Source organism: Lachancea lanzarotensis, scaffold LALA0S01 (assembly GCF_000938715.1).
Source record: "Lachancea lanzarotensis genome assembly LALA0, scaffold LALA0S01, whole genome shotgun sequence".
Lineage (NCBI taxonomy): Eukaryota > Fungi > Ascomycota > Saccharomycetes > Saccharomycetales > Saccharomycetaceae > Lachancea > Lachancea lanzarotensis.
The window spans coordinates 863,456-878,517 of NW_019212879.1; the positions used below are offsets into that span (position 1 = coordinate 863,456).

At 45.9% G+C, this 15,062-nt stretch overlaps 7 protein-coding genes across 7 annotated transcripts; 3 read left to right on the plus strand and 4 right to left on the minus strand.

Annotated features, from left to right (window-relative positions):
* Positions 1–141: 141 nt before the first annotated feature.
* On the plus strand, positions 142–4,419 carry PAN1 (LALA0S01e09186g1_1; the record flags this gene model as incomplete). Its single annotated transcript, XM_022774526.1, has 1 exon — positions 142–4,419. The coding sequence occupies one exon, from the start codon at positions 142–144 to the stop codon at positions 4,417–4,419; it is 4,278 nt and encodes a 1,425-aa protein (XP_022626614.1).
* A 46-nt stretch (positions 4,420–4,465) lies between these two features.
* IST3 (LALA0S01e09208g1_1) lies at positions 4,466–5,002 on the minus strand (the record flags this gene model as incomplete). Its single annotated transcript, XM_022774527.1, has 1 exon — positions 4,466–5,002. The coding sequence occupies one exon, from the start codon at positions 5,000–5,002 to the stop codon at positions 4,466–4,468; it is 537 nt and encodes a 178-aa protein (XP_022626615.1).
* Positions 5,003–5,214: 212 nt separating this feature from the next.
* LALA0_S01e09230g (LALA0S01e09230g1_1) lies at positions 5,215–5,928 on the plus strand (the record flags this gene model as incomplete). Its single annotated transcript, XM_022774528.1, has 1 exon — positions 5,215–5,928. The coding sequence occupies one exon, from the start codon at positions 5,215–5,217 to the stop codon at positions 5,926–5,928; it is 714 nt and encodes a 237-aa protein (XP_022626616.1).
* A 116-nt stretch (positions 5,929–6,044) lies between these two features.
* DJP1 (LALA0S01e09252g1_1) lies at positions 6,045–7,298 on the minus strand (the record flags this gene model as incomplete). The annotated part of the gene is made up of 1 exon (XM_022774529.1): positions 6,045–7,298. One exon carries the CDS (start codon positions 7,296–7,298, stop codon positions 6,045–6,047), a length of 1,254 nt encoding a protein of 417 aa, XP_022626617.1.
* A 784-nt stretch (positions 7,299–8,082) lies between these two features.
* Positions 8,083–9,960, minus strand: AIM21 (LALA0S01e09274g1_1; the record flags this gene model as incomplete). Its single annotated transcript, XM_022774530.1, has 2 exons — positions 8,083–9,801; positions 9,898–9,960. 2 exons carry the CDS (start codon positions 9,958–9,960, stop codon positions 8,083–8,085), a joined length of 1,782 nt encoding a protein of 593 aa, XP_022626618.1.
* A 415-nt stretch (positions 9,961–10,375) lies between these two features.
* NTF2 (LALA0S01e09296g1_1) lies at positions 10,376–10,753 on the minus strand (the record flags this gene model as incomplete). Its single annotated transcript, XM_022774531.1, has 1 exon — positions 10,376–10,753. The coding sequence occupies one exon, from the start codon at positions 10,751–10,753 to the stop codon at positions 10,376–10,378; it is 378 nt and encodes a 125-aa protein (XP_022626619.1).
* Positions 10,754–11,101: 348 nt separating this feature from the next.
* Positions 11,102–14,917, plus strand: SEC3 (LALA0S01e09318g1_1; the record flags this gene model as incomplete). Its single annotated transcript, XM_022774533.1, has 1 exon — positions 11,102–14,917. One exon carries the CDS (start codon positions 11,102–11,104, stop codon positions 14,915–14,917), a length of 3,816 nt encoding a protein of 1,271 aa, XP_022626620.1.
* Positions 14,918–15,062: the final 145 nt, after the last annotated feature.

The window sequence follows — 15,062 nt, forward strand, 5'->3', positions numbered from 1 at the left end:
ACTTACGTGTCGGCATTCTTTTTCTGGCATCTCGAAAAACCCCTATTGAAAAAGTAAATCTATCAAGTGTATGGATCAGATATGTACAACACACTTCTTGAAAAGCTCCAAAGAGTTTCCAAGGCTGGCAATCTGAACTTTATGTTCAATCCGTATCAGACACAGGGTCAAGGCTTTTCCCAAGGCCAGGGAAATGCTTTCAGCCAGCAGTCCACAGGGTTTTATCCGGGGAATGGGCAACAGCAGCAGCAGCCCCAGCAGCCTCAGCAGCCCCATCCTCAACTGAACCAACGTCCAACGACAGAGTTTGGCACTATGCAGCAAAATGTTCCTTCTTCCTTCGGATTTCAGCAACAGCAGCAGCCCCAACAGCAACAACAGCAACAACAACAGCAACAACCACCATTGCCCAACTTCTCAAATGCAGGGAATCAATTTTCGAATTCCTCAGGATTTGGGGGCAATCAACAATCTTACGGCTATCCAGCGAGCAGCAACGGCATCCAACCACAGCAAACGGGGTATTCTCAAGCGCTCCAACCACAACAGACTGGCCAGTTCTCCCAACAAGTCCCTCAGACTTCCTTCTTTAACCAGGCTCAAAACCAGTTCCAGCCTCAAGCTACCCAGTTACAGCAGCAGCAGCAGCAGTCTCAAACTGGTAACTTTTTCGAACAGCCCCTCTCAAACCACCAGTATCAGCAACCACCTTTCCCAAATCAAACACTTCAGTCTCAAAACACAGGCTACTATCCTCCTCAACAGGCACAGCAGCAGCTTCAGCCACAGAGTACCGGCTTCCCTAACCAATCTCAGGGAATGGCTGGATCTCAGCCATTACAATTGCAGCAGACCAATCAGTACTCTCAACAATCCCAGCCAGCACAATCCCATCCAACTGGCTTTTACCCACAGCAGGGACAAAATCTACAACAATCTCAGCAATCCCAGCAGAGCGGATTCCAATCATCGCAACAGCAGCCTCTCCAGCCTCAACAGACTGGCTTTTACGCACAACAACCACAGCAGACTGGCTTTCATTTCGGAGAGCCTGTACAACCGTTGAAGCCGACTGCCACAGGTTTTGTCAACTCATTTGCTAATAATGGTATTAATGACAGTCTCAAAATTCCTTTGATGCGACTATCATTTATGACAGCTGCCGATCAGGCGAAATTTGAGACTCTGTTCAGATCTTCAGTGCCTCAAGGCTCAAATACAATTTCTGGTGGAGCTTGCAGAGGCATTTTGATGCGCTCCGGTGTATCTCCCTCGCAATTGGCCAAAATATGGACTCTTTGTGACACAAGTAAAGCCGGTGAGCTTTTGTTTCCTGAGTTTGCTCTAGCCATGCATTTGGTAAATGAGGTGATTCAAGGCGATAGTGTTCCCTTCGATTTGAATACGAAGGTTAGAAACGAAGTAGCCAGCTTTGTGGATGCTATCAACGTTAGCATTGCTGGCGGTAGTGAGAGCAACGTTTCCCAGCCGCCTAGAACTCCATTTGACGATCTTACTTTTGGCGTTCAAAACCTTCAGCCACAACCAACTGGGGCCATGCCTCAAATAAGCTTTGGGACACAGTTGCAGCCTCAAAACACGCAGGGACCATTGAATCCCCAATTGACTGGGTACCTACCTCCCACTTCTTTCAACCAGATGCAGCCTCAGCAAACAGGCGGTCAGCTACAACCTCAATTAACTAACCAATTTCAGCAACCGGCAGTTAACGGACCTTTGCAATCTCAGCTGACTGGTGGCTTTTTACAATCACAAGCAACTGGAATGATGCCTCCAACTTCATTCAACCAACCTCTCCAATCTCAGTTGACGGGAGCTGCAAACTTGCAACCCCAAAACACGGGGTCATTCGCTGGACTGTCTTCCGTTTTGACTGGCCAGCCCACTGGTCAACAAGGTGGCCAATTTCTGCCAAGCGCACCTTTTTCGAACTCTTCTTTCCTCCAGTCTCAAACCACAGGATATTTGCCTCCCTCGAACTTCAATCCCACGGCCCCTCTCAGTGCCCAAAAGACGGGATATGGACATAACGAACTCTACAGCCAGACCAATATGGCCAACAAATTCATGCAAGCTGATACTGACTCGCTAACACGCGAAGAGATGTCATTGTTTTATAAGATGTTCGACACCTACGATACTTCAAATAAGGGAATCTTGGGTTCAGACATCGCTGTTGAGATTTTCAGGAAGTCTGGTCTGAATCGAAGTGACTTGGAGCAGATTTGGAATCTTTGTGATACAAACAATAGCGGGCAATTGAATAAGCAAGAGTTTGCCTTGGGGATGCATTTAGTATACAAGAAACTGAAAGGAGGCGAGTTGCCCAATCGACTCCCACCTAGCTTGATCCCCTCAAGTACAAGGATTCTGAATTCAGTCATCAGTCAAATGAAGAACGATACCAATTCGACCAAAAAGGAACCTACGAAGATAGACGGGTTCTCTTTCAAGCACGACGACGATGAGCTTTTACCAAGCTCAAGGAACCGCCGTAAAACTCAGCCAACCCAAATCAATTCACCGCAAGCAAATAGCGCTTCGACCTTTCAGGCCACTCCAAGGGAACCTCTTGATACCTCTCGGTCTTCGCAAGTTGCAGATAAGAACGATGAGTTGGCTATCGAAGATTTGAGTAGGAAGATTCTCGCTCTGCCATTGCCCAACTCAACTTCGGATTATGATGCGAAAGGCTTACCACAGGGTACAAAAGAAAAATTTGATTTACTCACGAACAAAGTGCCACGGCTTCTTGAAGAAATTTCAGAGGTCAATAATCAAATTACGATGGCCAAGATCGATCTATACAGGCAGAGGAATCCTTCTTCTTTGGTTGGCACAGGGCAAAATGGTGAAGTTACAGATGATGACAGGAGAAAAGCCAGGAGTAAAGCTCTGCTGGCCTCGAGGATGGCTGCTTTAACTGGAAAGCCGTCCACTGGTACTGACGTTGATCAACAGGAGCAGAGATATAACGAGGAAGTTGCTAACATTCAATCCCAGAATAGAACCAATAAGTCAATTATAGAAGACATTCAAGCATCGATCTTCGAAATCGCAGCAGCTGTAAATTATGCGATCGAAGGAAAAGCGCCAGTCAGTGGTCGGGAATACGAAAAATGGGAGCTAGGAGTTGGTGTCGATCCTCGAGTGCGCTTTTTACTCTCAAAATTAAACTCTAAGGTGTCCCCACAAACTATTGGCTACCGCGGGGCCAAGAATACGGGGAGTGGCTCCTCTTCGCCAGCTCCAGCAGCAGCATCACAATCAACGCCAAGCGATAGATCCGCGTATTTAAAAGAGCAGGCACAGAGAAAAATGAGAGAGCGTCTTGCAAATCTCGGTCTGGGAAAGAAAAACGTGGCTGTACAGCCAGATAGATCAGGAAAAGACGAGGATGTCAACAGACTCCCTGATCGATTGGATGCCCTCGAATCGAAGCCTAGTAGTACCAGCAGGGAGTCAAATGCGCCCGCAGTAATTTCTTCCAACCCGGTACCTGCGGCTTCTTCGTATCCTACAGAAGGTTTCCAAAGCGAGGTCGTGCAGAATGGTGGTGGCACCCACCTAGCGGCTCACGAGTCTGCCAATCCCGGTCAAAATCTTGATGCTGTTAAGGAAGGTGGGCATTCGTCCGAACAAAGAGATAAAGACCCGAGCGTAAACGTTGCTCCAGCTCCTAAGATAGCAGCTACACCTCAACCTACGACTAATAGTGTGAAACACAATCCATTTGGCGTTCCTCGTGCAGGTTCCGTTGCGTCGACGCCAACGGGTGGAAGAAATCCGTTCTTTAAATCATCACAATCGAGCTCATCTTCATTTGATGCTAAGGCTGCTGAAGCTCAACGGAGAATCCAACGGGGACTAGACGATGACGACGACGATTGGTCTGATGACGACAAAAAGGTGGAGGAGACCACTGCTCGAGGAACTCCAGCTTCCGTGGCATCAGAAGCGGCTCCAGTTGCGCCAGCTACGGCTCCAGTTGCACCAACCCCCGAAGCACCAGCTCCAGTGGCTCCAGCGCCAGTGGCTCCAGCTCCAGTGGCTCCAGCGCCAGTGGCTCCAGCTCCAGTGGCTCCAGCTCCAGTGGCTCCAGCTCCAGTGGCTCCAGCTCCAGTTGCAGCTACCCCAAATGGTCCTGCTCCACCAAACGGTGCACCAGTGCCAATTGCTCCTCCATTACCGCAAATTGGAACTAACCCCGGAAACCCAGTGCAGGATGCTGCTGTTGTACCAGCCAATTTAGCGGTCAAGACGGAAGATGATCAAGGTGACCGTTCCGACGACGATCTTTCGATTCCTGAATCTGTTGATTCGTTCACCGAGGCCCAACCTCCACAAGGAGGAAGTGTTCCTTCCTTCGGTATTCCTCCCCCACCTCCACTTCCCTGATTTTAACGATCCGTATGCAAAAGCGATTTTCCTTCTCTATATGCAATCATATATAATCTGCCATAGGGTCTTTAAAGTCATCATCAGCATTTAAATCATGGGCTGGGTGTGGTTGTTGCCCTTTGAGCTTGAATTCTACCGTCAATGGCTTGCTTGCCGGAACTTTAGAATTTCCCTCTTCAATCAGATCTTTTCGCAGCTCAGCTTTGACAGCATCGACATATTCTTGGTCCACTTTCCGAGGTGTGTAAAAAGTGTGGTCTACACGAAGTACTCGACCACCAACGTTGACCCCATTGAGATTATCGACTGCAAGAATGCTAGACCGTTGATCTTCGTATTTCAGGTAGCCAAAACCTTTTGATTCGCCGGTCTCGTTATCTCTCACAACTTTGACATCCACCGGAACACCAAACTGCGAAAAGATCGTCAAAACATCGCCCTCCGTGAGTTCTTTATTCAATCCTCCAATAAATATATATGCCTGGTCCCTATAGTCGTGATGCCATGAAGCTGACGGTGCAAGTATACCACTTTCTAGCTCCTGTAAACTTAATCTTTGAATCGATTTGATCTGATTCATTATGCCACAGCGTTTTTCTATCAAAGATGTTGTTCCCTCTCCTGCAACGCTGTCTATACTTTTGGTCAAGAAGGAGTCGATTGATGATGGTGATGCGACGAGATCGGTGCCGGTGGGAAATTGGATCAATTTGATTTAAATCTGCTCTTTTCAAGGGTGTTGTACCTTAAGATCATATAGAACTTATCTGAAAGTTGATCAAACTATATCCAATGTCTTCTTACGAATCTAAACTATCTAAGTTTTCAGCTTGCGATGTTTCTGACGGCCTTTTGAACTTGTACAATGATGCATCCGGTGGCTTTCTTCCCAACTTGCATAAATGGTCCGGCCCTGAAAACGGTGTTGTCCTAGGTCGAGCGTATACTGTTCTGTTCGCACCTGTAGACGACCCAAGACCTGAAATTAACTACATCGATGCGGTAGAAGCAGGGAGCGTGATCGTTATCGCCCTTACTATTCCTCTTCAATTGGAAACTGCACCGTACAGTAGAGTATCGCAGGCAATGTACGGCGGTTTAATGTCCCGAAGAGCTCAATACCTGAAATCTAAGGGCACTGTAGTTTTTGGTCGCATCAGAGACGTGGACGAGCAGAGGGAACTTAATTATCCTGTTTACAGCTATGGACTGGGGACCTGTGCGTCCAGACTCGCCGTCAAACCGGTCGAGGTTCAAGTTCCATTGCAGGTCTTAGTGTGCGAATCTAAAATACAGAATATACATCCGGGTGATTACATCTTGGGTGACAACAATGGGGTCGTTCGCATTCCTACGACTAGCGTTGACATGAGCAAACTCATATGTTACATTCAGAAATCAATCGAGGCCGACAAGCTTGTTGTTCAAGATGTTGCAGCAGGGAAACAGCTGAAAAGCTCTCAGAGGGAACGTAGAGCGGTGCTCAAGCAGCTTTGCAAGGACTAGATTTGCCCCAAAAAAGGTTGCAACTTGAACACCAAAATATTTCTAGCGATGCAAATTAGTTTATGGTTCTGTTCCGTTTATCTGGGTTAAAATACTAACGACTTCACTCCATTGGCTCACTTATGCCTTGATTTCTTTTTAGTGGCGTCAGCCACGAGTTCCTCGAATATTTGTGCTTCTTCTTGTTCCACTTTAGAACGTAGAGCTTTCTTGAAGACCTTGCCCAATATCACTAGTGCTTCTGCTCTTCTTATCAAGGTTCTCTTGTCGGTTTGGTTATCTTCTAGAACTTTGTCGCAGACGGATCTCAGTGTAGACATAATTTCGAATTTGGAGCCATGCCACGCTGCTGAAAGGACTTTCCCCATCAGCAGCTGCTCTAGTTGAGCTAGTTCCTCTTGTGTCGGCTTAGCTATTTCCTGGCCTTTGTCATCTCGTAGAATTTCATTTGATTCGGCAACCGCCTTCAGTTTCTCAAGCTCCTGCATCGTATTTTGCGCGTCTAAGGCAGCAGACACGGTTTTAAGGGTATCCATAACAACGCCGCTTTTTGCCTTGATCGACTGGAACACACCTCCAAATCCCCATACGTGTTGCGATTTCAGAAAGATCTGGCCTTTGTCGCAATAAACATAGCCTATAGTGTGCAAAATGTCAAGGCCAAACGATTCCATTTTTAGCATATTCGCTTCTTCCTCGAATTTCTTTGCAAAGGACTCCTTGCAAGCTGCATTATAGTCACTTTCCGTCAAAATCGAAAGCCGGTCACTTAGCAGCTTGCTAAGTTCTTCTATACTCCGTTCCTTTTCGATTTTCTGTTCTTCTTCGAATGCTTCAAGTTTCGTCTTCTTCTTAGGTTTCTCGGGAGCGCTTTCGGTAGCATTTTCTTGAGCTTTCTCGGAAGATTCGGATATGTGCAGTTTCTTTAGAGTTTCAGCCGCACGGTTTGAGTCGTCTAGATCGGCCTTTTCCTCTTCAGATTTTGCTTTCTCATTTGCCTCATCCTGTTCGTCCTCGGCGCTAAGCTCTCCGGTCTTCTGTAGATTTTTCAGAAGAGTCAGCTCTCCGATATAAGAGGAAAAGGCATCACCACCAAAAATCATCGAAAACTGCTCAGCAGCATCTTCAAATCCTTCCTTTGGGATCGCTTCTTCTTTTCCAAACTTATCATACTTTGCACGCAGTTCGTTCTTACTCAAAACTTGGTACGCCTGCGATATAGCCTGGAATCGCTCTGTAGCGCTCGGGTCATTAGGATTTTTATCAGGGTGCTCTTGAATAGACTTTTTCCGATAAGCCTTTTTTATTTCTATAGCTTTGGCATCAGGAGCGACGCCCAACAAGTCGTAATATGCGGTATCAACCACCATACTGGCGAGTTTTGTGGTCCTTCAGCAGGCGGTATGCAACGAGATGTCTTGATCTAGAAGAATAGACATCATAATGAAGTGACTAGTTCGTGAATGGTGACTGATATGTAGCGCTACCGAAAGAAACGGTATCATGAATATGTAACGGTTGATCCTGGGTCCTCAGCACCGGTTGAGTTGCTCCAATCAAGACTTGCCATGTTTTTAAATCTTGTTTGAAATCTCAGCAGTTCTTTTTTTCGCCCTTGCAGTAAACTTCCAACTTTGAACGAACGTACAAATCAGACCACAAATCAGACCTTGCTTCCGCTCAGCTATTTGGAGGTGAGCATCACTTTGCAGAAACATGGAGTTTGTTCTTTATTCTAGCTTGAATCACATCAAAAATGTGCAACATGATCAGTAAATTCATAGGAATCAGGTTTCCTTGAAAGATGTATTTCTCAACAGTCCGAAACGATGTAGAGAATCCTCGTCACGTAGTTGATGCGCAACTTGCGGAGTACTGGGTGAAAACACTCGTTAAAACTACTTGGAACCTCTCATCGCAAACTTCTATGGAAGCAACTAAATTCGAACGCGCGGAAATTGCCCATACACCCATTTTTCTTCTTCATCTTTTAACTCCGTGCCACTTCATGCGGATTTTGATGAACTTCAATCGTCTCCACTCACCCCATTCGAAGTTTTGGACAAAGAGGAAGCTGGCCACCCTCAACTTTCACCTCAAGTATCTCAACCATTTCTGTGATCATTCAGTAGACATCGATTCTCGCTTATGGTGTTACTCTAGCAGGTCATTGAGGTTTTCTCCGATCCTGGTTTCGCTTTTTCTCTGCTCAATGTTGCGGTTTAGTGTTTGAGTATCCTCTCCGCCGCTAATGGAAGATCTTTGCTCATCATCCTCGAGCAAATCATTGACTATATCATAAGTTGCATCGACGTCATCACCTTTTGAGCTCAGGGAGCCGTCCTCTATGTTTGGTTTATCGTCGCTACTTTCCGCATCTATTTTAGCGACTGCTGAAATTTCATCCGGTATACAGACTTTTTGACCTATAACCGCCGCCTTCAAGCCCGAGGCTGGTGTATCTGGCACTTCTCCGTCTTCCGGCCCTCCTTCACGAGTGTTCTCGGCGATTGGAACCTGAATGGGCTCTGTAACCTTAGCTTGAAAGCTCAAGGACCAAGCTTTGACCACTTGGATCTCATAGGGGCTTCCTTTACTTTCGACTTTTTCCACCCCCGCTAGGTGTGTTGGAAGCTTTCGACCTCTCGGGCCTTTTGCTCTTCGTTGTGCGGTTGGTTCCACTCTTTTTTCTGTACTACTTGAACTACTGGTAACAGGCGCTTTGCTAATCTCATTTTCTTTCTGTGGTGCAACGGATTGTGGAATGGGAACGAGCCCACCGCCCATGTTTGGAAGGCCAAAAATTCCATTCAGATTAGATGCAACTTTCGCTCTCCGATCATGCAAAGGCTGCCCATTCCCTTCACCACCTCTCGATTTCGTTTGATCCTGTAACTGTTGCTGCTTGAGCATTTCCTGGAAAGCCGCGATCTTTGAAGATGGCTTCTTTGGCGGAGCTCTCTTAGCAGGTCTCTCTGGTATTTTCGGAGTTAAGATTGGCTGCTCTTTTGGCGGTGAAGAAGAAACGATGTCACTTGAACCTATTGTGGGTTGAGCTGCCACAGAAAGAGGTTCTTCTCCGTTGAGCACCTCGGGGCTTAAATCGGGAGTTTTTGAAATCTCTTTTAGGTGCTCTTTACCGCTGATTACTGCCTCATCCTCTATTAGAGTTGTCGTTTCAGTCTTTCCAAGGTGGAAAGGTATAGGCTCTTTTGAGACGTTTCGGTCCGTCTTCTCAATTGGAGCGCCAACTTTAGCGGAAGTGTCCTTCATAGCTTCTTCGCCAGGGCTTGAGGCTACATTATTTTTAGGGCTCTTTGGATTTTCACTTCGCTGAGTGTCTGCCTCCACATTCACGGAATTTGAGGAAATTGTGGGAGTGGTAACATTGGTCCATACCTTCCCTTCAAATTCTGGAGTGAAATGATTATCGGCTGGCTTTGATTCGCCAATTGATGTTGAAACTTCATCAACAGCTGGAATCGTCTCGTTATCTACTTCAAGCCCACTTGAGTTAGTTTTGCTCAGCTCTATTTGAGAGGGGAGCGGAGTTTTCTCACTTTTTGATCCGATAGTTTCATTCGACTCATTGATGGTATCATCGGGTTGATCTTCATTCCTTGGAAAGTCTTGAGAAACCTTCCTGGACATCTCTTCGATGACCGCATTTTGTCCTGTCTCGCTTGGAGGCTGCACATCCTCTTTTTCGCCGTTATCGTCTAGTTTCACATCAAACTCCTCAGTGTGTCGTCTGATTGGTCTTGTAGAAGGAATTTTGGGGGCTAATTCGTTCAAAAACCCTGTAGTGCGATTTCTCAAGGGTCGACTAGTGGGTATGACAGGCAACTTATTCTCTTGTAAGCCTTCTGAACGCTATCGACGGTTCGTTAGTATCGATTGACGCGATAACCGGGATGTGACTGCAGTTCTTCGAGATGCTTGTCAATCTCACAAAATAACATAACATACTTTTGTGGGTCTCGAAGGAACCACTGGAACCGTAGAATCTTCCGTTTTTCCGTCTGAGCTCATTGGATTGCGAAAGGTTGCCAAAGGTTTGTTGAAAGAGGCTCAACCCCTACCGGATCTGTTTTGATTTATGTAAGGGCACATTAGCATCTCAATTATATCGACAGGTGTCAGAATACATTCCTACACGTGAACAGTGATCGAAGACAACGCACCTTTTTGTAGTACACAGGATAGCTAGCAGCAGTGGATCACGTCCCGAAACCCATCCATTGATTCCTTTATCACAGTTTTTATGTGACATTTATCAGACTTCGCCGTCGTCCAAACATCGACGACAGTGATAGAACATTCTAAGAAAGCGTGAGACATTGGTTCTGTACACAAGGTCGTAATACTTAAGCGAGGTACGGAGGGGTCTTTTGAAATTTGCTGACAAAATGGCTGACTGAAAAGCGTTGTTTCCTAGTCATATTCTCTAGGCCGCATAGTTGAGACGGAAAATGTCGTTGAAGACGTAGTAAGAGCTGCCCTCTGGCATCAAGTGGAATACCTGCGAGAATCTCTGTGCGTTTTGCTCCTCGTCAATCAGAAGATCACCTGTAATCATCACCAACACGTCCCCGTTTGGCGACGCAGGCTGGGCGTCCAAAGTGCTAATTCTGTGGCCCACTTTTTGGAATGGAAGCGATACCAATTTCTCCACAATATCTTTGGCACCTTGTAGCTGTGTGGTCTCGAAGGTCAACATCGACTGCTCACGGTATAGATTTCCCAATTGCGTTCTGTCCGTGTCAAATTGATTGTAATAAAACTCAGTAAACTGTTGTGCTAGGGTGTTGAAATCGACAGACATTGTTGTAGTGAAGGCGGTAGTTGCGGGTATTTATAAGAGCAGGATCAGTAGTAGATGAATCCAAAAAGGCAAGAGTCAGGTTGTTGATCCGTTTTGAAATAAGGATTATCGATATTTCGATATTTCAAAAATTTTCGAGCTTCCGGGTAGCACTAATATATATAGTTCAAAAGTTCGTCTAGCATAGTACCTAAGATCAATTTCAAATATCGAATAGCGAAAAATGGTCTAAAACCGTTCGAAGGGTTGGCAAGTTTAGCAAACATTTAAGATCGAGATTTGAGGGGTTGTGGAGCTCAAAAAGCATATTTAAGACGCTCAATTGTGTTTTTATCGACTTAACTTATTATGGTAGGAAAAAGCTCGCCGTTCAAGAGCTTTACACACCATCGTGGGAACTCCGCTGACGGGACACAACATCGCAAGACTCCATCGATTGGACAGCAAAATCCACCTGTTGCGGGCCATACGAGAAATGCATCACGTTCATCCAATACGTCTGTGAGCTCCAACTTTTTGGCGGAACAATACGAGCGTGACAGAAAAGCTATTTTGAGCAGCTGTTTTACAGAGGACACAACAGCGGGTTCTGGAAACGGCCCAAGGCTTTCCAAGACATATGTGACGCATGTGCGGATCATAGAAGACACACGTTACCCCAGCTCTAGACCACCAGCTTCGTCCCCGCTAACCAACAAGAAAAAAAGGGTGCTCATCGTGAGCGCCTTGACAAATGGGGCTGGAATGCAGATTCATAAAGCGCGTGAAAATAGCAATGGATCGTTTCAGATCGGCAGAACGTGGTCCCTGAAGGAGCTGTTGTGTGTTGAGCGTGACTTAGAACAATCGGAGGGGTTTTTGCTCACCATGGGTAAGCGATACTATTGGGAAACCAATACTGCCAAAGAGCGCACGGTTTTCATTAAAACCCTAATCAAAATATATATGGAAGACTCTGGTGGACGCGTGCCACAATTACTTCACTGGGACCTAGCGCTGTTCTATTTGGACAAAAGCAGCTACCAAAGAGCTTTGATTTCCTCGGCTCAACGTAAGGACCCGCCGAGCTCGGCCTCCGTTACTTCAAGACCACCGACAGCTGGCTCCGGGCAGTCCTCGAGTGCGAGCGCTCTTGATGCACCACCCCATGTCTCTCCTGCCCCGGTAAAGCTTCCAGCACTCGCACAACAACCAAAACAACCGCGGGGTCCGTCAAATGCAATGTCCACACCAATAGCGGCTCCAAAACCTGAGAACCTCCGACAAGAAGTCCCGAAGCCTAGTGCGGCTTCTAAGTCTCAAGTTCGTGGACCTCCTACACAACAAATTGTCAGTCTTTCTCGTACGCCATCCTCTCAACTAAACAGGTCGACACCGTCTTTGAAAAGCCAGAACGAGGCTACCAGCAAACAACCAGGCGTCTCAACCAAAGACGAAAATTCGCAACAGAACCTGAGCTACGTCGAGCCGTTGAATTTGCCATCATCTCAGGCAACACCTACTGCTAATGAAGATCTGAACAGCAAATCCACAGTCTACCATTATGCAGAAGTGAGACGTTCTCAGACTCCTGAATCGAGCAGTTTTTTATCGGAACTCAACTCTGTTCTCAGAGAGCCGTCTAATCCGCCTGATATCAAACCTCATGCTTTGAGCGAAAAACAAGACATCCACTCTACACATGGGAAACCTGCCATCGAGAAGAATGAGATGATCGAATTTGATGACTCAAAAAGATATGCTTCATCGACCGAAGGACCTTCACTCGATGTCGACGAGAATGCTAACGAGCTTTCTTTTGAAAAAGGCGATGAAGTTCGCTATAGCCAGATTTGGACCGAAGAAGAGGATAACTTTAACACAGAACCAGATACACATGAAGTTGGTGACGACAAAAGCGATGACGAACGTCATGCATATCATGAAGTTTCCGTGATTCGGGAAGAGCCTGTTGAATCCGCGGTCGGCGGCGCAAAAAAAGAAGCTTCATCTACAGCTCTTAATGCTCTTGGCGGAATAGAAAATGAGTTGTTGATGGAAACACTTGAAGGTGTCAATTGGTCTGTCGAAGACGACTCTGCCGAACTTCTCTCTAAACTTGCCAACAAACTTGCGAATACCGAGTATCTCCTGAACAAAGAGCTCGTGGCTTTGCCAACCACCAGTTCGGCATTTCCCACTTTCCGGCAGAAGGTCCTCGCGGAATGCGAAAAAGTGGATCCCACCTTGTCATTTTTTGCAATGGAGCTATCAACAGTGTCAAGAGACATCGAATACGTGGAGAATCAAGAAAATGGACTACAAGTTGAGAGTGCCAATAAGAAGATGCTATGGAAGGAGCTCTCAGACGTCTTGAGCTCAGTCTCTGTGGACGAGGTCACGCTGAACAATATTTTAGCGCTTCCTCTAAGTGAAAGAAACTTACAAATGATCGAAAACCTGCTGCAGCCACTTTATACAGCCTTGAAAGCCATTCGTGGCGATGCTGAGGAGAGAGATAGAAACCTGGGCGTTATGAGAGCTTTGATCGAGAGGAGACAAGCTTATGAGATTGTGACAGAACGCTTCATCAAGCGCGTAGCCGACGAAATCCACAATAAATTTGTTAATCTGCAACATGAAAAGGTTGCAATCGACCAGCTCTCAAATGTGCTTTCTAGATTTTTGATGTTTTCCTCAGTAATTCTCTTCACTAAAGACATTGCGTCTGAGGTTTATACAAAAATGATTGATGATGCAGCACACGAAACCCAAATTCTCCTAGACAAAAAATCAGCTCCTCTCCTGAAAAGTCTGGGGGCACGCCTAAAAATGGAAGGCAACAAGGATGCCGTGTCGAGTCTGTCTGATCAGAAAGAGCTACTTAACCGGTGGAAAACCGATCATGCAATGAAACAATTCAGACCAGTGAAGCCAAAAAATGCGGAAACTTTACATGAGTTGATCAGCGCTCTTCAGACAATGGAATCGCTAGCGTTCACCTACCAGAATTTTTTCGGAGCCTTCTTTCATTTAAATGATGGTCTCGTCTTTGAGGAATACGTGGCTACGTACCCTGAGCTAAGCTCTCGACTTCTACCAATGGGGGACATCCAGCCAATTGAATCAGACCGTGAATCTGCACAATTGAAGACTCAATTGATGACAAGAATTTTTCAGTCCATTTACAATGATTTCTTTGGTGAGATTCTGAACTTGTTAAAAAAACGAGCCTCATTAATTCCGCTTGTTCTGCTTTATCTCGAAGGCTCTATCAAACGCTACAGTGAATCAAATCAAGAATTCCTTGTGACCACATTTCAAAAATTCTTCACGAGGTTTGCCGTGGAGTGGCAAGGATATATTGAAGATCAGAGTACGGCAATTGAAAGGGTTTCCATCGATTTTAATTCCAAAGGCGTAACGCCTTTTGCCGTAGGACTGCCCGCTTTTGTCGCGCAAATTGAGGACGAAGTATTTTTCACGAGTGAGGAGTTGCGGATTAACGACTACGAGTATCCGAGATGCCGTGGAATTCTTGACAAGTCTTTCAACGACTTGGGTCAAGCTTTGCTGACGCTTCTTCAGAAAGGTTCGCACATTGCCTCATCAGATAACATGATACCACCTACGACTGCACTGAATGAAACCTCCAAAACGGTCTGGTTGCTTAGAAACTGCAACTGGATGATGGAAGTTTTTCCGAGCTCTGGTAACGAGTCTCTTTTCACTGATTGTCTACAGGCCACTAGACGCATTTTCAACGTTGAAAGGGACAGGTACGCAGAATCCTTGTTACGCAACTCAATGAACCATTTATACAGTTTTGTTGACGGCGCTTACAATCTGATGGAGATGTCGAAAAACCGCGTTGTTACATCTTCACAATGGACCGTCTACAGTCAACAGAATCTGAACAAGATTCTTGAGAGGTATTCCTCCGCGGAAATTACGGCGGTCATCAGCAGACTTTACGAAACGATACAGCAAGACATTCCCAGCAAAGATCAGAACGAGGTAAATGCCGTTCTTTTGGATAGATTGTGGTCATGTACCCAAGGCCAGACAGTTTCGCTCTATTTGAAACTATACACTCTGATTGAGAAGCATTACAAAGGTTGCAGCCCTAAATTTACAAAGAACGACATAATATCTGCCTTCAACTACCATAAGAGCGCAGTTTGATCTCAAAAAGAGTCGAAAGCGATGAGCAGACGCCAAAATCACGTTAGATCCTTCGATACGAAGTGTTTTTAAGTTCATCATAACAAACGCGTCAAATATACAAGTCTTTGGCTATACAAAGATGAGCTTTACTGCAAGAGTGTCA